This window comes from Dipodomys ordii, unplaced genomic scaffold (genome assembly GCF_000151885.1).
Source record: "Dipodomys ordii isolate 6190 unplaced genomic scaffold, Dord_2.0 Scaffold5, whole genome shotgun sequence".
NCBI lineage: Eukaryota > Metazoa > Chordata > Mammalia > Rodentia > Heteromyidae > Dipodomys > Dipodomys ordii.
In genome coordinates, this window is record NW_012267221.1 from 22,801,640 (window position 1) to 22,828,734 (window position 27,095).

The following is a 27,095-nucleotide window of genomic DNA, read 5'->3' on the forward strand; positions in this document are numbered from 1 at the left end:
TGCTAATAATCTTATAAAAAGAGACTGTGGCCATTTCATAAATGCGAGTACTGAGGCTCTGGGGACCATTTTACCCAAAGCCATGAGCTGGTGAGCGGCAGAGATGACTTTTGGATCTTTGTCTGCTAGGGTTTCCCACACTGTGCCTTGCGAGGCTGCCCTCCCCATGAGTGTCTGACTGGATGTCTGTGTGTGTGTGGCTCGGTCTGATGTTCCTTGCCGGCTTTTTTACTTAATGCCAGCATTTATGAATGGAGATGGACTTCGCCTCTCCTGCGGATAACACACTGCGCTGGACCGTGATCATGACGCTGCTCATAACCTCAGCGAAGGCTCAGGCAAAGGGCACACACTGAGGTCTGAGGTCTGGCATGGGGATGGGGAGGGAGTCATGAAGCGAGCCCATGGCAGAGCAAGGTCATTGGGCAGCTAGATGCTGACTTATGAGGTCTGGCCACAGAAGGTGGCAGGAATGACCTTGGGCCAGGGCCCTGCACAAACTAGGCAGGTACTCTACCACCTGAGACATACCTGCAACCCTTTTTGCTTTAGCTACTTTTCAAATGTGGTCTTAACATTTATACCTGAACTGGCTTCCCACTGGGATGACAGGCACAGGCCCCTATACCCAGCTTTTATTGTTTGAGATGGGATCTCAGGAGCTTTTGGTTTGGACTGGCTTTCAGCTACAATCCTTCCTATCCCAGCCCCTTGGGGAATAGGATTAAAGGCATGAGCCTCTCTGCTCCTGCTCCTGGCAGGAGATTTGGCCTTGGGTGACCAGATATGTTTTACTAACCCAAGTTATATGTTACCCCAGCAATACTGCATTTGTGTTGTGTGTCCCCAGCCTCTGTTCCCATCACTGAAGTCTCTCTGGAAATGCAGGGTTAGGGCCTGCAGTCACTCTTGTTGAGGGTTTCCTCAGAAGCAGACCTGGGACAGGGCTCTGTCTGCAAGTGGTGTTTGGAGTATGGCAGGGAGTGGGGGAGTGAGGGAAGGAAGGCAGGAAGGGCTGAAGTGTGTTGGTGTGTGGGTTTCCTTGGAGGGCCACTGGACTCACCTCTGCAGGGGCCTGCAAGAAATGAGTGAGGTGGGAGAGCTGGGTGTGTCTCAGCAGCTTGGTGCCGGTGTGGAGGAGGAAGCCATGAACCGAGTGGCACTGCCCTGGGACAGAGTGACAAGACAGATGCTGGAGGTAACTGCAGACGTTACACCGTAAGCGTCAATCTCCAGACATATGGTGCCAGTGGGTGAGGAATCGAGCCATCGGGCAGAGCTCTGGCAGCATCTTCTAAACCGTCCTTCGCATCTTGAAGGCATTTAGTTTTTAAATCTTTACCTCCCAAACGGAAACTCCTCGATAAATCGCCAGCTTATGCAGAACAGAATCTTCCCTTACTACTGTCTTTATTCCTTGAGTAGGTGCTGGTAGCTTTCTTTTATCTCAGTGTCACAGATGCCATTTTCTCTCAGATGGCCTCTTTGAACATGAATCCAAAAATAAGCAGACAAAAATGTTCTGCTAAATAGTCCCTATGTAATAAATGTAGGCTTAAAAGATACTGCAGTAAGTCCCAACATGGCGGTGTGCTCTATAATCCCAGCTACTCAGGACACAAAGGTAGCAGGATCACAACTTGAGGAAAAATAATTTAAGACCCTGCTATAAAACAAACTAAAAGCGAAAGTATAGGGATGGGGCTCAGGTGGTAGAACTCTTGCCTGGCAAGTGTGACACTCTGAGTTTGATCTCCAGTACTGCAAATAGATACTGTAGTGTTATATCCAGCAACAGACACTTTGAGCAACAGGCAGACGCAGGCATTAAACATATCTCCAGCGGCTTAGGCTTGAAATTCCAATCTGTATGGATCTGATTAGATGTCAGCATCTAGCACAAGAAGAGTGCTTGCTCATATTTACACTGTCCATCCTGCTCACATTTATCCTTTCAAGCTATGTGCTCAGCAACATGCATGAAGTTGTCTAATTGCATGTGACTTTATTTGGCAAATTCTTCCTAAGCCCCTTCAAAGTCCTGCCAGGGTTCCTATGTAAGCCAGACCAAGAACCCATGAATTACAAAGGCAGTGACTAGTATCTAGCTAGATAGTCCTTTTGCATTTTACTTTGCCAAACCCTAAGCTGCCTAAGTTGCATGGATCATGCCAGCAGTCATAATTAACGATGTCTCTCTCAAGTTTTAACATAGAACTTCACACCACAAAGTATGTATTAGGCACAGAGAATTCTTTCTGAAGAGTTCAGGTGATGGGGAAATAAAATTGTCTAGCTGGAGCCTCTAGGGAACATCCTATACTAGAGACTTTGTGAAAAGCCTGTGATGTGTCATAATCTAATTTATGGTTTTTAATAGAATTTGAAAATTATTCAGAGGTGCTTAGCTCACTGAGTATTGATGTTTCAGTTCTGGGAATGTTTTCCAGAGTGAATTTGTTTACTGGAAAATTTATTAGCAGAGTCCTTTTAAGTTTTCCCTGATCTTTTTTTTTTTCCTTTTCTGAAATATTGATTTTATTTTCCTGGACATAATTTTTTTTTGTGGTAGTATCTGTGTAGAGGCAATTTGCCATGGTTTGAAGAACTGGATACTTGTGGGCATTCGTCTTAATAACACTTGCCTGTTTCCATGTATTAGGTGCATGAAAAGAAAACTGCCTTCTAACTCAGGCTTTCTCCAGTGTAGCTCGGATGCCTCCCAAATTTAAGGTCCAGGTGGCTTCTTATATCATTTGACCCTAGTTAGGATTATATCCAGACATTAAAACCAATATTGCATGTTGAAAAGAAACTAGTTTTTTAGTTCTTATTCAGAACCTTTAAATCTTCCACTCATGACATTTTATAAATGAGCCACAGTTCATCAGCTGCCGCTTTTACTCTTCCTTGGCTGTAGGCGGCAGTATGATACAAGAAGTCTGGAATCTATACTGGCACTGTTTATTTACTGTATGAACAGGGGCTGTCTGAATGCACTCAGACCCTCAGTGTTCTCATTTCTTTCACATGGGTGCAGTGGCAGCCCTATTCCATTTCCTTAACTATTGTAACTGTTTCCTCTATAACTAAAATAATGAGTTCATCTTTGCTAGGTGTTTCCCCTCTACTCAGAACAGTTAGTAAGTACTTCTGTGAAATGATGACAAGGTTTTTGCTAGCAGCTGTGTCACAAGATTCCCAAGCTAGAAACAACACAAATGGCCACCAGTGGGAGAATGGCTAAGCCATAGTTGCATGGAAAATCCACTGACCAAACAGGAATGTGGTTGGTGACTCTCTGTATGTGTTTTGTGTGTGTGTGTGTGTGTGTGTGTGTGTGTGTGTGTGTGTGTATGAGACAGAGAGAGAGAGACATAGAGACAGAGAGACAGAGAGACAAAGAGAGAGAGTGAGCGGGTATGCTGGGGGCTTGAAATCAAGCCTTGTGCTTTTTATTTTGCTTTTTTTTTTTTTTTTTTTTGCTCAAGGCTGCTGCTCTACTATTTGAGCCACACCTCCATTTCCCACTCTTTGCTGGTTAATTGGAGGTAAGAGTCTCTTGGATTTGTCTGTCAGGGCTGGCTTTGAACTGTCATCTTCAGATCTTAGCTTTCTGAGTTGCTAGTTGCTAGGATTACAAGCGTGAGCAACTGTTGTAAGAGTGAGCACCAAAAAAATCTTGAGCAAAAAAGCTAAGGGACAGCACCCAGGTCCTGAGTTCAAACCCTAGTATCAAAAAAAGTTCTTAGTTCTATGACAGTGAGTATACCAGTTCTGTATATTTTCCCAAACAAGGTTGAATTGTGTAATTCAATGGAATATTTTTTTTTTGTACAAATCAAACTCAGAAGAAAAGACAGAGCCCATGGATCCAGTACATGTTTAATTTTCTAATGAGTGGTTTTTGGGGATTCTCAGGATGCAGTGACCATCTGTACCCTGGGGATCGGGACGGCCTTTGGAGAGTCCATTCTGGACAACACGCCCCGCCATGCAACCATCGTTACCCGGGAGAGCAGTGAGCTGCTGCGCATCGAGCAGAAGGACTTCAAGGCACTATGGGAGGTGAGCCCCGAGGCTTCCTTGTCAATTAATGCAGTTTCCCACCAGAAAGGGAGCTGCCAGTGGATAATGACATTACAGGCAAGCCTTCATGCGTTCTCTTCTGAGCTGGGAGATGGAATTTCATTTTCACAACTTGTTTTTGAACTGAGTGAGTGAAAAAAGCCATTTTGACATCCAACGTTGTTTTCTTTTAATTTAGTGCATGCTCAATTTTCTGTCGTTTGACATACCTTATAATTATTTCTTGAATGACCATAAGAGTGTTTTATGTCTTTCTCCCACTTACTCTGCGGATGTATTCTTAACCAGGGAACAAAATACTTTGACATTTTCCCGTTGCATTTTCAAAATCATTATTGACGTGTTCCTTGAGAAAGTGGAATGGAAGGGGTTCACATCTGCTGCTTCATTTAAAGGCTTTAAAAAAACCGTGTGCCCTGTTCTAAGTAAGATATGGGAAATGGAGGTGCCTAGAGATGTCTGGTTCCTTGCCAACTTCAGGAAACATGGGTGGATCAGCAGTGGGTGGATGAGACTGGTCGAGGCATACCTGTGCGCTGGAGGGCCACTGCACACATTCACAAGAAGTATGAGGAAGAAATCATCTTAGTCGTGGCAAATGGAGCACTTATAAAAGCCCAGCCAAGCCTTGCATCTTTCATGCTCCTTCCCCTTTAGTTCTTTCAACGTCTGATTTTGACCTGTCTTTGTCCTGGGCGCTCAGTATGCCCCCAAAGTAAGCCCATGTGGCTGGCAGGCTCTGCCACTTGTCCCAGTGTGGCTAAGATTTTTAAAAGTTGATCTAAAAAGAATTTTTGTGTAATCAAATCGTTTCCTCCAGAGCCAAACAAGTGACAGACATCTCAGGGAGTCAACAAGCGGGTGGATGAGTGGGATTCCACCTTACAAGGCGGGCCGAGCCTCGGAAGGCCTGGCTGGTGAAACCTGTGACTTTTGTTCTTGGCAGTAGTGAATAAATTGCAGGGTTACTTGTTTGAAATGCTTCTCTCAGAAAATATTAAAGAGCTCCAACTGCTCGGTAAAGTTCAGAGACAAAAGCTGGTTTCAGGAAGGAAAAGCAGAAGTCAGTTTGCATGAGGTGTGGGAGGAGGGGTTCTGTCAATTAAAAGGGACCAGGCTTGAAGCAAATAAGCCTTTATTAAAATTTTTTTTGGATCTTTCATGTTAGAAGATAAACTGAGAAGTCTTTTTCAAAAAGGGAATTTGGAAACCTGGTTTCAGAACAACACTGATCCCTACCTGTGATGTGTCATGATGGTCACTTTGTCCGGGGTGGCTTACTCAAATTGCCGGCAGAGGGTAGTGGGGGAGATATCAAAACCTTTATTTTAATTAGGAGTCTTCAGCGCTGTGAGGAAGTTCTTGAGAAGTTGCTGCCTGGGAACATTTAAACAAATCTATGAAAAAAAAAATTTCAAGCAAAATAAAGAGAAGAATATAATGAGCTCCTGTTCATCCCTGCTTCATTCGGCAGTTGGAACACACAGACATGTTGGCTATATCTGTGGGTTTTTTTTTTTCTGAACTACTTCAGTGTAAATGCCAGCGTCCTACATGTGTCCTGGATGTTCAGCAGGTGTCTCAGAAAACCAGTGTCCGGCCATATCTCTATACCAACATCATTGAACCTACCAACATGGGAACATCTAATACCAGCTTCTGTTTCATATTTGCCCATCTGTTTCCAAAGTACCTTGTGTGTGTGTGTGTGTGTGTGTGTGTGTGCGCGCGCGCGCGTACATGCTGCGTGTGCATGCACACGCACACACATGGTCATGTGTGCATGCATATGCGTGTGCGTGCGTGCATGCATGCGCACATACGGAGTTCAAACTCAGAGACTTGCATTCTCTCATAGCTTCTTTTGTTCAAGGCTGGGGCTCTACCACTTGAGCCACAGCTCTACTTCTGGTTTTTTGGTGGTTAATTGGAGATAAAAGTCTCACAGACTTTCCTGCCCACCAGAAAGTATTGTTTTGTGGCTGATTTTTTAAACTAGGCTCCAAAACAAATAAACAACAACAACAAAAAGCCCACATATAACATTTGGTCATCCAACCTTTTGCTGTCCTTCTCCTATTTGTATCCTCTCTCTTTTCTGTTTTCTTTCACTCCCTTTCCTTATTTCCTCTTGGCATTATTTCTCCCAAATTCAAGATTAGTCAGATTATTTTCTCATTCTCTTTTATACTGCTACTTCAGGTTTCCTACAAATAGAGGTTAAGGATACAAACTTAGGTCAAGTCAAACATTTATGGCAAGAAGATGGTGAGGAGGTTGTTGAGTTTATCAGGAGGTTTATGTCTGCTAGCTCACTAAGGGTGAGGCTAAACTCCATACTGTAGGTAATCTTATTTCTACTGCTCCCACTATTAAATGGTGGGTACCTTGGTGATGAAGGCTGTCCTTGCTTCCTCACAGCTTTTCATGTGATTTGCAGTTCTTCAGGTTCAGTCCCTCATCTGCAAGTTCACAGCATGGTTTCTGATCTCTCCTGCCAATGACTCAGGTGTGTGGGGACAAGATGCAGAGAGTCATTTAGAGTTGAAAAGGATGGATGAAATTTTTAGCCTGACTAAACTGGAATCTCCTCATAAGAGATTTTATATAGTCAGACGCTTCATTTGTGAAATAAAGAGCATGAGAGCTAGATGGTCAAGCATGTCTTTAAAGTAAAATTCAATAAACACCATCACCTAGCCATGTGTTAATGAGAGCTATATTAAGAAGCATGCTTATCCATAGACAGAACATGATAACTGCAAGAAATTTGTAAAGTTCTAAAGTACCTTATGAAAACCAAAGATCAGATGATGTTTATTTTAATGCTTAGTTATTCAACAAATGCCAAAACCACCTGTGTGTCGGGCAGCCATGAACAAGATTGGCTGAATTCTGTCCTCAGGTCAGGGCCCTCTACTTTCCTGGGAGGAGTCAAATCAATAATATTATTTCATACTAAAATATCATTATCAGTAAATAAACTTGTATTCTTTGAATACTGGTGGCTATTGATGGCATATATATGTATATATATTATTAACTGTAAGGAAAATATTTGCTAACCAGAACCCAGATTATATCAAATAATAGGGTTTATAGTTCAAGCATCTATTGTGCTAGTAAGTGGGATCTCTTAGTAAAACTAAAAGCCAAGCTCTTAATGTTACCTGAAAGCTAAAATCTGTTAGCCTTGCACCAGAAGGGAAGGTCTCTATAGGGAAGGATCCAGTAGCTTCTGGATAGGGTTCAGTAGCTTCTGCTTCTGTGAGAAGCAAGGAAGACAGAAGCATCTCTAGTGTCAGCCAGAAATGGGGGACACAGTCAGACTAGGTCAGTGTTTCCATATTGTAAAAGTGCAAAAGCCCCACATTGTGGTCTAAATTTGCATGTTCATCACATTTAACTGTTTACTTTTGAAAAAGGCCCTGGCAGAGCCAGTTCTGGCAAGCATTTTTTTTTGGTCCAGTCGTGGAGCTTGAACTCTGGGCCTGGGCACTGTCCCTCAGCTCTTCAGCTCAAGGCTAGCGCTCTACCACTTGAGCCACAGTGCCACTTCTGGCTTTTTTCTTTTTTGCTCATGTGGTGCTGAGGAATCGAACCCAGGGCCTCAGGCATGCAAGGCAAGCACTCTACCACTGAGCCACCTTCCCAGCCCCAATGGCAAGCATTCTTATATTTGCTTTACATCCTTCTATATATGGTTCTTGATGCCACTTAAAGGGCTAAAACCTAAAATATTCCCAACAGGAGTCTGAGTCACCTCCAACTGTAACTTGTGGCCTCTAATCATTAGCCAGGTACATAGTATAAGAATAGTTTCTTAATCAACCGAGCAAACACTCTACTTTTTTTTAATTTATTTTTTATTGTGAAAATACTGTACAGAGGAGTTACAATTACATTGGCAAGATAATGAGTACATTTCTTATCAAGCATTGTAGCCTCCTCCTTTGTTTCCCCATCCTATCCCTTCCCAGCCTCCCCCCTTCCCCCCACCTAATCCTCCCCCCCCCACCAAAGTTGTAAAGTTTGTTTTCGACATGACAACTTGTACTTCTCATTGTTGCAACGGGTCCACCTGTAGCAAACACTCTACTTTGTGTCTTATTGTGATAGTAGCACAGAGCCAGGGAATTCCTGTTTTTTTGTTTTGTTTTGTTTTTGTTTTTCTAATTCAAAGGCTGATTTTCCAGACTTCTACAAGTATACATTCAGAGAGTGCATGTGGGTTTTTGAAATCCTGGTCAGATCCACCCTAAATACCTTTGGCTTTTTATGGTTTCTTTTGTTGTAAGTCTAATACACAGCCCCAGAATATTAAAAAAATACCATCGTTATTAACCAGACACTGGTGGCTTATGCCTGTAACCCTAGTTATTCAGGAGGCTGAGATATGAGAATGGAGGTTCAAAGTCAGCCTAAGCAGGAAGGTCCTTGATACTCTTATGAGATGTGATTCAAGTGGTAGAGTGCCAGCCTTGAGTGAAAAAGCCAAGCAAGAATATAAGTCCTTGAATTCAAACCCCAGTACTGACACACACATAGAAAGTTGTCATAATTTGTGCAGAAAACATTTATTCAGTTGCCCATGTGAATATATAAAATAAGAGAATACTTTTGCAAGATACAACTGAGGTATGGCTGCTCCATGCTTTCCTTTATGTTCTACAAGTACTTTCTTTCTCCCTCCCTTTTCATGTTTTAGTTTCTAATTTATGGCCAGACTGTATTGGTCCATCTTAAAGTCAAACCATGCTTTCTTAGCTTAAATTTATTGAGCATTGGTCACTAATGCCCTCTTTTCTTGCCTCTTGGGTATTGGAATTTCTTTATATTCACTACGGTAGAGAACATCTAAATTTTCAGGAACATGTCAAGAGGGAGGAAGAGACAGATAGAGAGGTGAAGGGCAGAGGTTGGAGGTAGTTATGTTTCTGAATTACATCTAGACGAGAATTAATTTAAAAGTCTTGGAATACCATTTTTAGTTCTTGAGACAATTATAATTTATAATTTAAACTCCTTGACACCAGTGGCATTTTTTACTCTCAGTAAGGAAGCTAAATGGCAAAGCAGTTAAGTGTAGGCTTGGGAGTTTAAGTCAGTTATTAATAGTTGATCCAAGATTATGAGTATTTATGATGGATGGCAGTTCTTGGAATAAATATAAAAGTGATTTACTGTCCAATTTCATGACTCTCTTCCCAGCACATAGGGCAGAAGAGGATTTCTAATGATGTAGAAGAGAAAACAGTGATGCTGTGTTTGTTCATCCTTTATTTGTTTTATGACAGTACTGAGGCTTGAACTCAGGGCCCTGTGATCTTGCTCAGTTTTTTTGCTCATGGCTGGTGCTCTACTACTTGAGCCATGATTCTAGGCCTGTTTGTTTGCTCTTCTTTATATTGAAGGTGTGTCTACATGAGGGCGCTGTTGGGTGAGAGGCCAGTGTATATCTTAGGCAACTTCAGGAAAGACATTACGGAAAGACTCTGGTTTACCTGTGTTTCAATATCATTTTGACCAACATTTTCCTTTACTGGGAGTTATGTTTTCTTTACTGGAGCATGTTCAAAATAATATTAATATTAGTAATATGTATTTATGAATAAATTTTGTTTTGAAATTTTCAAGTAGTAAAATTGCACAGGCTTTACAAAATAAAAGCAGTATTTTAACTTTGTCATCTGACCCATGCTGATAAAAGTGGCTTCTTACTATAATTGTCTCACACACAATTGTTGGTACTCTGTTGTGATTTTATTCCTAGCAGGGCAGAAAACCACTTCTTGGATATTGGAGATATATAAATATATATAAATATATGATATACTGGATATTGGATATACTAGTAGAGTTTATTTTTCAGAAGTACCTGTTGTCTCAGTGAATATTAATGTTAATCCCCCACTCTACCCATGTTTTGTGATATATAAAACCAAGTAGTAAAAATAAGAAAGACATATGATTCTGTCTGAGGAAAAGAAAGAAATCAGTAGATAAGATTTCTCAGACTAATGAATGAGGTTGAAGAAATAGGTTTATGCCTATTTTTAGCCTCTAATTTTCAGAGTAGTGTTCTTTTTTAAATTGACGATTCTACCAGATAGGTTGACAGTTATGAAAAGGTTTTTTAATTTATTTCTGTTGACTGCCTCTTTTTGACTATATTGGGGGGGGGGAGAATCCCTTTTTTTATTAATAATCTCTCAAACTGCGTTGGGAATAAGAATTGTTGAAAACCATAGCAGCTTGGTCTTTGTTGATGTGTTTTAAGAACCATATTTCAATAATACCTTGCAGAGGCATCTGTCCCTGCCCCAGTGGGTTTGCTGTTCCTATCTGCCTGAAACTGTCAGAAAAAATGAAAGCCAGAGACCCAAAACATAATATCTCTGAGTGTAAGCATCTCAGGGCTCCTTTGGGGTGGATTTTTCTGGCTTTATTGGCATGCTCACAATTCCAGATTGTTTCTCTTTTGCATTAGTGGTAGGCTTGCTGGGTGGACCAGCATGTTGGATGGATGCTGAGGGTGTGGGATACTGAAGCCTGTTCATACATCAGGACCCACAGCCTCCTTAGAGGTGGTACAGTAGCCTAGAAGCTGTGGGGCCCTCCTTCCAAGACAGAAGCCTGTGCTGACTTTTGGCAACTTTGGACCTTGTACTGTAGGGTTACTTCCCAGGCTAGAAATTTGCATCAAAGGGCCTAAGAAAAATACATCCAAAAATAAACATGAAAGCCAAGACTTCATGCCAGGAACTCCAGCCACACACATCCTGTGGGCTGGTTCCCTTGTCTCTCTCCTCACGGCTCTGATTCTTTTCAACTAAGCGGAAGCCTGTGCTGATGACTTGGACCTTATGTCAGCCCCAGGGTCTTTCTCCTCTGGCCTGGAGCTCCTCCATGGAGTGACAAAATGATTCAAATCCAGAAAGGAAGAGAGTTATTAGGAGCTAACTAAAGTTAAAAAAGAAGAAGAAGAAGAAAAGGGGAGGGGGGAAAAGAGGAAGTCTTTTCTTCTACCTTTGCCTGCCCAGGCTTTCCTGGAGAGCCGTCAGCATTGTTTCCTGCCCATGGACTGAGAGGCTCGCATTGACACACCAAGCAGGAGTTGCTGGCCATGAAGGTATGTTCTGCTGTGCAGATACACTAGCCATTTACTGGATATCTGAGAACTTGGAGGGACAGAAAAGAAGGGCATATGTTCTCTAAGGTTAGAGGGTTTGTGTGTGTGTGTGTATGTGTGTGTGTGTGTGTGTGTGTGATTAGTGAAGAACGAGAGAATGGGAAATATGACATAGCACAGTTTTGCATTTGGTTTGAGAAATTATGTTCAAGAACATCTCTGGATCTTCTAATTATGTTCCACCAGACCTAAGTATGCACCCTGGCACTGTTATAATTTGATTTCGACTTTGTTTGTGGTGTCTGTGTTGGGGGTGGGGCCAGTGGCGGCTCATTTTTCCACTGATTGTGCAGGATGTTTATTTACCTACATGGTCCTCAGTTTGCTTTGAGGAGATAAATAAGGAGACTTGTTCATAGCTAAACAAAGTTACAGTGATCACATCAATATTAAATATATGTGTTATCTAATGATATAGCTGAATGATGTATATTAGATGCAAAGTTGGGGCCAGGAAACAGATTGAGGGTGATGGTATTTTCATCCTCTGGACATTCAGCAGAAATGCTGCCTATTGCTCTCTGATTATATAGAAGCCTTATGTGTTTATGGGAGTTCTATTACATTACTGATACCTTGAAGTCCAGCTGTTTCCCAGACTGTGATCTCACTGCTTCTCAGAGGATGAGCAGGGGTCTGCGTGGATCAAGGTTTGGCTGGCAGGTGCCAGAAATGTCTAGATGCTTCCTAGTAGGCCCATTGGCAAGGTCTGTAGCCAGGACATTCCCCTTCATTGAGAGTATACAGTGGATACTGAGGCCTTTCAGAGATTGTGCTAACAGAGGATGTGCGAGGTGCATCCTTCTGGGCATCTGCCCACACGCTGCCCAGCATTCTGCCTGCATAGCTAAGGCCCTTGGCCAGTGTGCCTTCTAATAGCTGCTCTACTCTCACTCTTTAATTTTATTTGTTCATTCATTCATTCATTCACTTATTTATTTATTTTTCTGTGCAGGTCCTGGAGCTTGAACTCAGGGCCTGAGCACTGTCCCCGAGCTATTTTGCTCAAGGCTACCACTCTACCACTTGAGCCATACCTCCACTTCCTTTTTTTTTTTTTTGAAGTTCATTGTAGATAAGAGTCTCATGGACTTTTCTGCCAGGGTGGTTTCACACTGTGATCCTTGGATGTCAGCCTCCTGAGCAGCTAGGATGATAGCGGTGAGTCACTAACACCCAGTTGTTTGACTCACTTCTAAGAAGCTGCTGTTGCACTCAGCAAACACACTTGGCATGTGGAAGGACAAAATCTAATCCATCTTCCTGTGGTTTCAGTGGATGGGGAGAACAGACAGGCATAAACCCAAATATGAGATAAACTGAATATGAGACAAGCTGAAAAATACTTTGAGAAAGATAATGGGCTGAAGGCCACAGAGAAGTGGGTATTTATTCCTATCCAGAGTTTTGTTTCATCCAAATACAATGAGCTGTGGTTCTGAACTCTTGTGTGGCTGACAGGGCCATTTCTCAGCATCTTGAAAGGATGGGAGCCAGCTAACCAAATGATAACTGCAGGCAGACTTGCCATAGGGGAGGGGCAGGGCTGGTTCCTTGTGGTTGAGTGTCTGTGCTCTCCACATTCTTCTCCTCCAAGGCAGAGCCTCTGGGCAGGCTTGGGAAGAGCTTAGCCTGTCCATAGAGGTGTCATGTGCTGTTTCCAAATGCTTGTTTGTTACTTTTGTTGTTGTTTGCAGTCATGATCTGCCAAAGATCTACGCCAGCACTAGATCCCTCAGGCAAAGGCCATTCTATTCAGGAAAATGTTAAGAACTTGAGACTTCCAGAAGGAACTCATGGGGTGGACTGGATGATATTATGTAGAAAGCTCTTTGGTCATGGGATTTTCCTATTCCCGTGGGTCCAAATTCCACTTGAGGTCATCTCCAGGCTGTCATGAGAGGTTAGGGCACCCTGGTGAGTATCTAACACCAAGAAAGAAGCTGCAGGAAATCCGCTTGCTCACAATGCTGGCCTCTGAGTTCCTGCTGTCTTGGGTCTGATTGGTTTCCCTGACCTCAGGGTTTTGAACTTGTCTAGCCCAAACCAATAAGAGCAAGATAGGCTTCCAAGGCCATTTATGTGGTCAAGTGGTCTGGCCTGAAATGTCAGTCTATTCCTGGTTTATCCCAGGGCTGGCTAGGTGACTTTGTGCAGAGGCTGCCTGCTTCCTCTGCCACCTCATTGTCAAACAGAGTTACCTTTACTTACATCCTGCTGTGTTGACTGTAGGAGTCAATGCCCATTGATTACTGACTGGCATTGAAGAGTTTTGTGTGCCCTCCCCTTTTGGATAGTAAATGAAGGAAAGCAAAGCCATCAACTAGGGGAGCAGAAAGAATCAAATATAGGGCAATGATTCATATTATATCAAAGTATTATTTGTAAGGGAAGAACTTTTTTTGATATCTTTCATCATTTATAACAGTAGTTCTTAAAACTAGTTCCGTTTTAGAATTACCTGAGGAGCTTAATTTTTTTTCCCCCATGTCTTCGTACCACCTACTCAAACCAGTGGATTATAAATCTCAAGAAAATGGGGCCTGGCCATCTGTGACTTCTAAAAGTGCTCCCAGTGGATGTACTGGGTAGCCAGGCTGAGACCTTGCTTTAGAGCAGCTCCCTCTGTGATTGAACCTTGTTGCTCCAGTGTCTTACTCCGGGGTGTTTGTTCCTTACTAGTGTGGGTTCTGTTTCCTAGGATAATTTTTTTCTGTGTCCATACAGACATCCTACTCTCAGACTGGGGTTCTGCCAGTTTTAAACAATTCTACTAGACAAAGCCTTGGGGATTATCCAAGGCTTTATCAATCAGAGGCTGCCGTGTTTTATAGTAATTCAAAGTATGAGAGTAAGGTGTGAGGGCATCCAGATTCCACTGTCCTTTCTGCATACATTCTCTTAGCTGTCAGAGCAATGGAGTATTCTTTGCCAGGTAGCTGGTGGAAATTCCACTGTCCTCTTGAACAATGAGAATGAGAGTAAATGAAAGCCGGATAAACTGGGGCCTGCCTGGTGGTCCATGCCTGTAATCCCAGCTACTTGAGAGACCATGAGGACATTCCTGATCTTGATTTTTTTTCAGCTTTGTATCTTCAAGGGAATTACAATCTCTCTAAACCATTTTCCTTGTTTGTAAAATGAGAGCCAAAGTAATCCTGCCACAACTGGTTGGATTGTTGGAAGAAGAAGGGATCTAATCATCAATCCCTTAGCCTTGAGGAAGTGGGCAGATGAAGAGACAGAGCAGGGCTTCTAATGTACCTTGCCATCTTAAACACCGAGTGTGGCCGTCACCGTTACAAGGGTAGAAGGAGTAAGAGGTTGCGAATGCAGAATATCCAAATTGTTTACCCAGCATTGGAAACTTTATAAATTTGGTCCCTTTCCAATCAGCTTGCCTCTATCAACTGACACATACATTTTTTAAAAAATCAACCAAACATATCATCGTGTCAGCAGAGTACCCTCTACATGCCATGAACTGTTCTAGCCACTGAGGAAGCAGAAATGAACAACTTGTGGCCCTTAGAAGCTCACCATCTAATAAAGATAAACGTGAAAATAAATGTAAAGATAGAAGGATGACTGAGCCACAAGAGAGGCCAGAGACAGGAGGAAGAGAGTATGTGCCAGGAGAATCAGCCTGGACCATCGCCATTTCAGGGCCCAGAACAGCATCATTGACAGGTCAAGGCTGCTGGATACAGGCAGATCACTCAGCTTCTGGTGGACCATATCGTCCCACTGAGGAGGGATAATAGTAGCCCTGGCAGTATGCAGGACAGGCTCTTCTCATCTCTAAGTTCTTAATGGAGGCAGGGCGGGAAGGGGGGAGGCAGGGGGGAATCAAAGCCAGCCTTCCTTCCTTCCTTCCTTGCTTGCTTCCTTCCTTCCTTGCTTCCTTGTTTCCTTGCTTCCTTCCTTGCTTCCTTCCTTGCTTCCTTGCTTCCTTCCTTCCTTCCTTCCTTCCTTCCTTCCTTCCTTCTGTCCTTCCTTCCGAGACAGGTCTCATTATGTAGCCCTGGTTGGCCTAGAACTCATTTTAGATTTCATGGATGCTAGGATTACAGGTAATATCACTGTGCCTGGCTACCTCTGGCCTTTTGTGACAACGGAACAGGGGTTCCATAATCTTCTATTTTCTTCTTGCTGTCTCCCCAGCCATTTCGGAGACTATACCTGTCAGTTCTCAGTGTAAATCATGAAACTAGCTCACAGGTTTGGTTTTTTTTTTTTGTCGGTATGGGGCTTGAACTCAGGGCCTGTATACTGTTCCCTGAGGTTTTTTGCTCACCTTACCACTTGAGCCACAGCTCCATTTCTGGTTTTCTGGTGGTTAATTGAAGATAAGAGTCTCACAGACTTTCCTGCCTGGTCTGGCTTTGAACTGTGATCCTCAGATCTCAGCCTGAGTAGCTAGGGTTACAGGTGTGAGCCACCAGCAGCGGGCCCAAGCCCAGAAGTTTTAAGTAAGAGAACTGAAGGTAAAATTCTTGGTGAAGCATCATCTGGCAGGCCCCTATATCAGGAAGGCAGACTGCTGTGCCTCCCTGGCCTCTTTACCTACCTCAGGACCTATCCTCCTAAAAGCTGTTTCCTCTGACAACATATTCTTTAGATCAGATCCTAGCACCAGCCATTAGCCCATGGCAGCCCATTCTCACTTGTGTTACCACTTGGAGGTTTGTTTGTAGAAGTAGATCTGTTGGAAGGAAAGTTTGGAATGGGGAAGAACTTCCTCCAGACAAAGGATTCACATGATCAGAAATCACTATGAAAGAAGGTTGCTATGAAACCTGAGATCTGATGGATAAATGAGGATCTGGAAGCTCAACTTGGCCATTGCTAAGATTCAAGCAAAATAAAGGGACCTCTAAAACAATCAATCTGGAAGCTAGAGAGAACCTGTGGCAAGAGGAGACATAGGACCTCAAATCTGATCCAAAGAGAATTGTAGGTGTTTTCAGCTATACCTGAGATCCATCTGTTTTCTCCTGGATTTGGAGGCCTGTGGTCTTCATTTTGATGCCTCCTCCAGTTGGAGCTCTGTTGACATTGGTAGGGCAGGAGGTCACCTGAGTTCTTAGTCACAGAAGGCATAAACACTCCACATCATTTGTTTTCACCTGTGCACTCCCAGTATGTGTAAGAGTCTTCCTTGATCCCATGAAGAAGGAAGGTGAGCAAACATCCCCTGGAGGGACTATGACATGAACTGTCTCAGGGCCAGATCTGGTTAGATTGTAGTGATCATTTGAACTTTGCTGTTGCCTGGTCTCTGTATGCGAAAAATAGAAGAAAAAACTATTGATAATAGAGGGATTGAATTAACTGCCACCAAGTGCCAGAAGCCAGTCTTGTCTTTTTCATATATTAGCTCTTGAATAGAAGTTATTACAGATTTACACTGAAGAATAGAGTTTAATATCCAGGATCCAGTGATGGATATTTTAGGAATGAAATAAGCTTTTGGCGTGAAGATTAGACTCAAATGTTGAGGTCTTTCCCATTAGAAGTAAAATAACTCAGAGTTCACCCCTTGGAAGACAGGTTTATATGCGGAGAATTAGGAAAGAAGACTAATTCACAGCAGGCACTTTTAATCTGGGACTCAGACCCCGGAGAGTTCATAGACATTATTTGACATTTGACTTGCGTGTGTGTGTGTGTGCGTGTGTGTCTGTGTGTGTATGCATATTTTTCTAAAAGGAAGCCAATAGTATTTATTTTAATCTAATAGAGGTCTGGTTACGAGATAATTATTCATCTCCAAAGATGAAAAGTCATCCTTTGTAGAATCAAAAGGATACAGGTGAGCTGGTGGCTCATGTCTGCAATCCTTACTACTCAGGAGTCTGAGTTCTGAGGATCATGGCTCAAATCCAACCCCGACAGGAAAGTCTGTGAGACTCTTACCTCCAATTAATCACTCCAAAACTAGAAGAGGAGCTGTTGCTCAAAGTGGTAGAACACTAGCCTTGGGCAAAAAGCTCAGGGGCAATAAAACAAATAAATGAAAGGATATAGGCTAGACTAGATATTCTAGTCTCTGGAAAAACACTGAAAATTCACTCTTGACTTTACACATTCTTATACACTTGTGATTGAGGGAGTAGAAATAGAAAAATAATTGTTATCATGTGTTCATATTGCTTTCTGAGGAAAGAACTCTTCCAGAGAACATTAGGGAAAAAAATATGAAGTGCTAAAATCAAAACAAATGCTTTCCTAGGTTCCAGTGGCTCAAGCCTGTAATCCTAGCTACTCAGGAGGCTGAGATCTGAGGATCATGATTCAAAGCCAGCCTAGACAGGAAACTCTGTGAGACGCTTATCTCCAATAAGCCACCAGAAAACTGGAAATGGCACTGTGGCTCAACTGGTAGAGTACTAGCCTTGAGCTGAAGAGCTGAGGGACAGCACCCAGGCCCAGAGTTCAAGCCCCATGATCAACAAAAAACCAAACCAAAACAAAATAAATGCTTCGTAGTTTAAAGAGATCCTACAATTGCCTTATTTATTTTTATTATATTTTTATTATCTTTAAGTAGTTGTACAAAGGAGTTATCCTTCAACAAGTCAATTGACAGTCCAATGTATCTTGATGAATGTCACCCCTTCCATGATTTCCCCCCATCCCTCCCAACTCTACCCTTCTCCTCAGTTTTCCTAGTTTCAGAGGCTATGCAGTGAATATCATAACTGCACTCTCCTCTCCTCTCCTCTTTTATTTAACCTCCCACCTCTTGACCTCTTCCCATAACTTTCAAGTGCCTGTTGCACGGTATTCATTTTATTGGACTGTGAGTTCAGTTTTTCTAAGGAATTATACTATTTGAATTCTCCTCTGCAAATACCATACTTCACTTAATACATTTGCATACAAATCCATATGTGTTTACTTGTGTATTTATAAATTAGATCTAATTCATCCACATATGAGAGAAACATGTGTTCTTTATCTCTCTGGGCCTGACTCCACTTAATGTATTCCTCCTCCCCCCTTCCCCACCGCCCCGACCCCAGGTCCATCTATTTCCTTGTGAACAATGTAAAATCATTCTTTCGAATGGATGAGCAAAATTCCATTGTGTATTTATACCACATTTTATTGATCTGTTTGTCCATTGAGGGGCATGCGGGCTGTTTCCATACCTTGACTATGGTCGTGCAAGTGGCTTTACTGTCTCCTGATTTTGTCATCTTTTGGGAAAAGCCCAAGAGTGGTATTTCTGGATCACAGGGTAGTTCTATGATTAGTTTCTTGCAGAATCTCCAAATTGCTTTCCAGAATGGTTGAACAATAGTTTGTCTTCTTGATAATGGTCATTCTAACTGGGGTAAGATGAAATCTCAGTGTTTATTTATTTATTCATAAAGTCCAGATGTCCTGGACCTCATGGTCCTCTTGCCTCAGTCTCCCAAGTGCTGGGAAAACAGAGGTATACCACATCTGACCACAAAGCTAATGTTAATATAAATACTTTTAATTTATGGATTGGCTGACTTCATTTGGACATTTTGTACCTAATTCCAGAATGGCTAAGAGGTTTGCTCTAAGGTGTGGTTTTGATGTACCTTCCCTCTGTACCCCTTCTCTGCCCCACACAAAACTGTCCATGTTTAATAAGGCCACTATGGTTAAGTGGACAACTTCAGAGGATGGTACTTTTAACAATTAAAAATAACATAGCCTGTCATGCAAAGTAAGAATTCTCACATTGAAGTGATCATTTAACCTATTGAAATTAAATGTGTGCACTTGGTACAAAATTCCAAGTGTACAACTGGGTATGCAGTGGGAAGTATGTTTTTCAGCCACACTTCCCCTGGCTAGAAGCAGCCTGAGGTTACTGGCTTCTGTCCAGTATTTATGCTGATTATTCTCTATGATTGTCTATTGGGTGAATTCCAAAACTTACACTTGACTCTTCTCAACTTCTTGGGAAGGAAAACAAATTTAAAAAATTAAACTAACATTTTGAGTCATTAACTTCACACAAATTGACTCTAACATACCTGCAGGGTTTTCATTTACTTGCCCCTTTTGGCTTATTGTTTTACTATGCTCTAACATTATACCCACATTCTACCATGTTTTAAATCCTAGAACATTACTGCAAAATGATGGCTTCCAATAGAAACATTTGAACCAAGTCTATAAAAATCATTGTGCAATAATTAATTTTAACGTGTACTTTTCAAGAACAAATGGTAAGTAATATTTAAAGAAGTACATGTAAAATGACTGTCTTTACTCTTATTAGAGATGTGATCAGTTTAGCTGTGGGAGATCATATTGACACTGTGTTAGTAAATGAGATGTGAGAGATCTTTCTGGCATTAATTTCTGAGAAATTCTTTGTAAATAACCAGCACAGGTCACCTGTATTTCCTGAGGGATGTTCATGTCCCAATGAAGGCAGGCAGCCCTTATGGTGTAGATGACCTTGTATCCATAGCTCTCAAGAGAATAAATTTGCTGACAATGCAGCTGACATGAGTTGAGTTCATTAAATTGAGCTTGGGTTTTTAAATCTGGCATATTCTTCTTGTTTAATTTCATTGTGCTGACTGTGGTTCCAGTGCTATAAATCAGGAAGAACAAACGACCACGAAAGGAAAGGAGAGCAGGAATAATAGGATGCAATATTCCTTTGTTTGTTCAAAATGTTTCTTCATTGGGGCTGTTATTTTTTAGAAACAGTTCTAAAATAGACTTGGGCTAAGAGATAAGACAAAGGGGTGATGGGTGAGGTGAAAAGAAACATATCTCTTAACATACACAAGTAGGATATATGTACAAAATGCAAATATTACAGACATATCCAGGGACATGATTTGTAGGACTGTGCACAGTGAATGTATGGGAGTATTTTCTTCCCGTATATGGCAATGTTTTATATCCCTGGAGTAAAATAAAGTGTTTTTAATGGCACTAAAATATAAAGCTGCTCCTTTCCCTCTGCATTCCCTAAGCTCATCACTTTGTTCTTTATTTGCTATTTAGTGTTATTCTAAGGAAAGGGAAAAAAAATCAAAAATTTAAATTATTAGCATAAATTTGCTATTTACCTTGCTGTAGTTCAATGCCAGTTTTAAATGCAAATATAAGAACATTTAACTTGTATGCAGAATCCCTGAAATTACCTATTTATATTTCTCAGCTTGTACATGCATATGTATTTTATTCTTATCAGGACAGAGTAGAAGCTGTGCACAAAACTGATTGAACTGCTTATATTTTACTTCGTTTTTTTTTTTTTTTTGTCGGTCGTGGGGCCTGAATTCTGGGCCTGGGCACTGTCCCTCAGCTCTTCAGCTCAAGGCTAGCATTCTACCACTTGAGCCACAGTGCCACTTCTGGCTTTTTCTGCTTATGTAGTGCTGAGGAATCGAACCCAGGGCCTCATGTATGCAAGGCAAGCACTCTTATCACTGAGCTACCTTCCCAGCCCCTGTATTTCACTTCTTGAAGCACACATATTCTCCCAGCACTTTATCTCCAGCTTGCTAATGGGTAGGGACTAGAAGGAAAAAAAAACCCTCTGGGTTGCCCCATCTCTTTTCCTTTATGACATTATTTCCAACATAAGTGGGTGGCTAATGCATGGAAGTAATGTGATAAGAGAGAATGTGATAAAGTTCCTTGGCCAATATCATTGCACTATTTCGGTACTCAGAGCAAATTCAAGTTAGAACAGAAAAGAGGTCTCCAAGGCTGGCTGCAGCTGGAATTACTCACCAGAGAGTTATAGAATGCTTACCTTTTATTTGCTTGTGAGTGCACTGGAATCCTGGGCTCCTGGGGTGATGTAAATACTAGGTGGGGCATAGAACTCAAGAATTCTAGAGATAGACTTGTGTGTATCTTCCCTTCTATGCATGATCCAACACACTACTGGACTGGATTTGCACAATACAAGTTCAAAAATAAGATTAGGAAGGATCTCAAAGTGGTGACAGCAGAGCAGCAGCCAGATTCATGGACCCGTGCCTGGGAAGAGATGCAGGAAACAGTACAGTTGCACAAGTTGCCTGCCTCTGCAGCCCACCCTGAGCACAGAAATGCATGAAATGAGATGTGAGTTTTTTCCTTACCTTCCCTACTTGCTTCCTATCTCCTCTCCCCAGAGAATATTAGTTTCATAATTTTTCTACTAACATTCCAGGTTCTTAAGAGGGATACAGATGCAAATTTATAGATATATATTTTCCAACTTTTTGTCCCAGATCTATTTTGTGATCAAGTATTTAAAGCTGGAGAAACATTTCCTGGTTTGCATTATGATTTTCTTCTTCCAAATATTTTGTTCATTAATTTCCATCGCTTCTAACCTCTTTCCTACAAGGCCTATCCCCATTTTACCTTGCTAAGCATCTTTCTACTACAGCAAAACTTTTTGAAAGTTATATTATTGTCTGTTATTTCTCTTGGAAATTATTTTGTTTTCATTTAATGTTATTTTTATCCTTTTGCAGCTGAGGCAATGCCACTTCAGGAAGCTAATCCCAAATGAGTTGGTTGCTGGATCTATTGGCTGCAAAATGTTCCCAGCAAGAATTTATCTTTATCTGCTTGAGAGCAGCTAAAAAGAATGTGCGTTTTTGAATTATATCACATGCTGTTTTTCTTGGCTAAATCAATGGCTTGCCAGTTTAGTACATTGGCTTCTCATTCTTGCTCCAGATCAGATTGTTTAGTGGGTTTGTCTTGTGGGATTGAAATGAAAGAACCCAGGTCATAGAGATGAAGTAATTCCAGTTCTGTGCCTAGATCTCGTCATTCCTAGGTGTTCAGTGCACTGAATCTTGGATGGTTCTAGAAAATTGGAGTAGAATCATGTATGGAAGATAGCAGAGGCAGCTTCAAAAAACCTCCGGGTAGGTAGACTGAGAGGAGGGTCTAAGATTAAGTGAACTTATAAAGTTAAAAAATTTGATTTGATGGGGCTGTGAAGGTGGCTCAGTGGTAGAGCTCTTGCCTTGCATGCATGAGGCCCTGGGTTCAATTCCTAAGCACCACATAAGCAAAAAGAAAAAAACCGGAAGTGGTGCTGTGGCTCAAGTGGTAGAGCACTAGCCTTGAGCTGAAGAGCTGAGGGACAGCGCCCAGGCCCAGAGTTCAGGCCCCACAACTGGACCCCCCCCCAATTTTTTTTTTATTTGGAAGGACTGGGTGTGGTGGTGCATACCTGTAATCCCAGCAATTTGGGAAACTTCAATAGGATTGTGGTCTGATTACCAGCCCAGTGTAGCCCTTGACTGAGCAATAACTAGAGCAAAATAATTAGGGCATGGCTCAAGTGGTAAGAGTGTTTGCCTAGTATGCACAAGACCCTAAGTTCAGATCCTAATACCATAAGACTTGAAATTAAACGTGATTAACTCTACTGTGGTGGTAAAGGAGCTGGTGAGCTGCAAAGCAGAGCCAGGGCCCCTCATTGAGTGTGATAGGCTCTGTCCCAGATTAGTTTGTGATAAAGGGAAACTGCCTTTCTTGAAATTTCAAAACATTTTTTTTTGGAAGAAATGTTTTTAAATTGCCTTTTTTGTCTACTTTTTTCTTAAATAAAACATTAAATTTGTCTTTCCTGCAACAGAGTAATCTGTGTCAGCTTTATGAACTTGTGCACGTATACCGTACATCACTGCCATGTGAAGCTTCTGAGCTGGGAAGAGTTTGTGGCCCACAGTATTGGGGTACCAGCACATCACAGGATTCTCCAGATTTCCTGTTTGTCCCTTGCTGCAGGTTTCCAGCTCTTGCTTTTCTCTAAAGTCGATATTCCTGCCCCAGGAACCTCCCCAACTTCTTCCTCTGGTGCTTTTTCTTTGCTCATAACCTGGGGAGAGAACATAGCTAGGGACTTTTGTAGCCTGGCATATGAGTAAGTAAATAGACCCTAAGGAAGTTAGTCTTGTATGCTCAAGGCAGGATCATTTGTAGATTCTTGAGGTATAAAACATTTATTTTGGTGGCTCAAGAGACTTATTTGCAGCTCTTAATTTCATATGGATCAATTTGGGGATGTGTTATGGTGGCCTCTGGATTACTGCTCTGCTGTTGAAGTGATTTAAAAATCTTTGTAAGACTAGCCGGGCCACACCTAGAATCCTAGCAGCTCAGGAGGCTGAGATCTGAGGACCTCAGATCAAAGCCAGCCCAGGCAGGATAGTCTGTGAGACCCTCATCTCCAATAAACCACTCAGAAAACCAGAAGTTGCACAGTGGCTCAAGTGGTAGAGCGCTAGCCTTGAGCTGAAGAGCTGAGGGACAGCGCCAGGCCCAGAGTTCAAGCCCCACAACCGACCAAAAAAGAAAAAAATCTTTGTAAGACTAGTATTTCTAAATTATTCACCAAGCTGCAAGCATATCCTATCACATATAAGTTCCTTAGTAAATAGAGAGAGCGTTTCATGGTGGAAAACACATGCCCTCAGTGGTGGATGGATTTGGTTCTAAGATTTTATTCCTTCCTGGCTTTGTAGTACCTGACTGGAAGCGCTCACTGTGAAATGAAAAACTATAACATAGTTTTCATAGTGGTTGTAGAACGCCTGAGTATCAAGCATGTAATTTCATTACATGGTAGTAATTTTAGATATGTTACTTGACATTAATTTAGATATATTTTCTAAATGCAAATTATTAGAATTCATTCTGAATATTTGTAATAATAAAATTTCCTAACTGTCAATATGCAACAAAATGTACAATTATAAGGTGCCAAAATATACAAATTTTATTTATTTATATGTCGTGCCAGTTGTATGGCTTCAACTCAGGTCCTCATTCTTTGTTCTGCAAGGTGGGTGCTCTGCTACTAGAGCCACACCTCTGATTTAGTCTCTGCTGATTAGTTGGAGATAAGAGTCTCTTGAATTTATCAGCCTGTGTTGGCTTTGAATTATGATCTTCAGATCTCAGCCTCCTGAGTAGGTAGGATCACAAATGTGAGCTACTAACTCTGGGCTAAAATATACGATTTTTAAATTATCCATTTCTAATTCAGAAGTCAAATTGTTCATGGCAGTGAAAGGCTAAGATCATGAGAATACTGGGGCTAGGTGTGTGTGTGTGTGTCTTTCATTCCTCACAGGGGTGGGAAACGTCCAGTCCATGAACCTTATATGAACCTTGAAATCAAGCCCTTGGTACATAATGGTCCAACTAACAATGCTTCTTGTCTGCCACTTGTAGACTGCTCATAGCCTTCTGCCTGAATTGCTAATGTTGTATGGACCACAAGTGATCTTAGTAATACCCAAATGGCCCTTGGCGGAAAAAAAGATTTCCTGCCCTACAAGGTTCAAGATTGGACCTCAGGATGGTGACTGAAAAGAGCATGAGATGGAGCATCACTCTTCCAAACTCTTCCCAACTTTCCCCTCAACTTTGAACAGTATTTCTGGCCACTCCAGGTCTGAAAAAATGTGGCAGATGAGGGGACTCCTGACTCACTGAAATGCAAACATACCTTCACTTCAGAAAAGACTTGGTATCGAGACAGGCTTACATTTTTTTAATGCAAATTGAAAAAAATTAAAAAGCAGATAATCTTGGCAGCAAAGATCTTTACAGTAGCTCCCTTTGTGTGCCAAATATGTGCAAAAACACCCATGCTGCCTATTCTCATCTACGCCAATGAGTGTCATTTTTGAAATAACAGAATACACTGAAGGGGGGGGGGTCTTAGGTCTCAGTGCTTTTAGCCTCCAGGTTTGTGCTTTGAGGCCTGTGATGTCATAGAACAGGCATTTGGTTATAGTGAATGGTATCTTCCAGGTCAGGCACTGGAGTAAACTCACAGCCTGATCTTCCTTTCTGAGATATGAGCAAACATGCTATTGGGTGTTGCCTGGTGGCTGGTAATAATAACACGGCTTGGGTAAGAAGGGTATTGTCCTGAGGCGTGGTGTCCTTTTGACTTCCTCCCTCCAATGGAGTGCTTCCTGCTTTCCAGCTGAGTGATGACTCACGTGAAAAGACTTGAGGATATGACACAGGGGACCAGTCAGGCCACACTTATTTGGATGGCATGAGTGACAAAACTGCTTTGGGCACAATTCCCATCCAGGTAAAACCAGGCCTGGAAACATGGCTACCATCTTCCACCCAGTCATTTAGTTAGTGTTTACCAGGCCTGTCATAGCAGAGCTGAACATTCTGATGATTATTTGTTTCTAGTTATCCCTGGCAATTGGGCACCAGTCCAGTTTTAGTTTCTTCAGATTGAGAGATTCATAAAGTGTTTGGTACATGCCTGGGAAAAGCCAAAATATATGGAGTAATGGCCTATGGCCACAGTGCATCCCTAGGGTATGTAAATAAGGAGATGACACAGATTGTGTTTTAAATTGTTTGCGAGTTTTTTGTTTTGTTCAGTGGTAGTCCTTGGACTTGAACTCAGGGCCTGGGCATTGTCTCTGAGCTTTTGTGCTCAAAGCCATGGTTCCACTTCTATCTTTTTGGTGGTTAATTGGAAATAAGAGTCTCATAGACTGTCCTGCCCAGTCTGGCTTCGAACTTGATCCTCAGAGCTCAGCTTCCTGAGTAGCTAGGCTTATAGGCAGGGGCCACTGGTGCCCAGCTAAATTGTGTTCTTATAGAGCATGAACAATAGCATTTATTACATGTCATGACCCATGTTAGAAATGTGTGTACATATAATTTGGCTGACTCCTAACTATGACCTTACAAGGTAATAATAAACATTAAAATAGCTGTATGCTATCTATGCTTGCTGTGGGCCTGCCATCTCATTTAGTCCTTCTAACAACCCTAGCCAGTAGGGATTATAACCCCATTTTATAAGAGCACAGAGAGTGAAGAAATTGAACTTGCTCAAAGTTTTACAAGTTTTAAAGTGAAGGAGTTAGAATTTAAATTAGATCTGCTTTACTTCAAAAGCCATGACTGGTCACATGCTTTCTTGCCTGCTGGCCTATGACCAAACAGTACTGGCAAGAAGCCAGCCAAACAACCTGTAAATAAGTAAACAAAAAATATTAATTTCATCCTTTTTTAAATGGAATATATATGAGAAAAAAACTTAAATGCATGTGGGGAGTGATTGCCCAAATAGGAAGTCATGCTCCTTTCTAACAAACAGGACCAAATTGCAATGGTAACATTAAGTTAATTTCAATAGACATGAAGTGTCTCCTGTGTTGACACTCATACTCATATGAGACCCTGAGGTGAACCTCAAGGTACTTAAGAAAAAAACAGTCTCTTATAGAAGAAGTCTGCTATGCCTATTTGAGTTTCTCATGCAATTACCTATTATTATTTATTTATGTTTACAAGAAATGACCATCCAGATTCTTCCTCCTGATTTTTCAGAATATGAAAGATGTTTATTTCTCTGTTCATATTATATGAAAGATTGTCCTCCTCAAAAGTGTCTTCCCAAGACAGATGTGATGATGTACACCTACAAACCCATCAGTTAAGAGACTCAGGCAGAGGATCATGAGTTCAAGGCCCACCTGGGTTATAGAATGAGTTTCAGGCAGCCTAGCAAGATCCCATCTTAAAATCATTTTTCAACCTTTAACCAGTTCCTGAGGAGATGAAGGTCATATAATACTGGACCACCTTACCAAGATGATCAGCCAGCCTAGAATGCACTGGGAAACCAGGGTAAAAGATATTCCGGTGCTTCTCACCTTTGTTTTCCCTATAATTGGTTTTTATTCTAAAGGATGACTTAAGGAAAATAAATATATTACATGAGCCATAGTTAGTGTATTTATGACCAAAGGAGAAGAAGCTGGAGACAACTTTGTCTAAGGAAATCTCATAG

General features: G+C 41.7%; 1 protein-coding gene across 2 annotated transcripts in view; it reads left to right on the forward strand.

The window, feature by feature from the left end:
• Positions 1-27,095, forward strand: part of Rapgef4 (Rap guanine nucleotide exchange factor (GEF) 4) — a 270,298-nt gene that overhangs the window by 13,119 nt on the left and 230,084 nt on the right. Inside the window, exon 3 of one of the 2 annotated variants that reach the window (XM_013030059.1) lies at positions 3,922-4,068. Coding sequence is in view for 1 of the 2 variants with exons in the window: in XM_013030041.1 (XP_012885495.1) it covers positions 11,216-11,221 (6 nt within the window). In the remaining variant the exon portion in view is untranslated. Of the gene's footprint in view, positions 1-3,921; positions 4,069-11,100; positions 11,222-27,095 lie in introns of those variants that run through there. The other variant, XM_013030041.1, reaches the window with a different exon arrangement.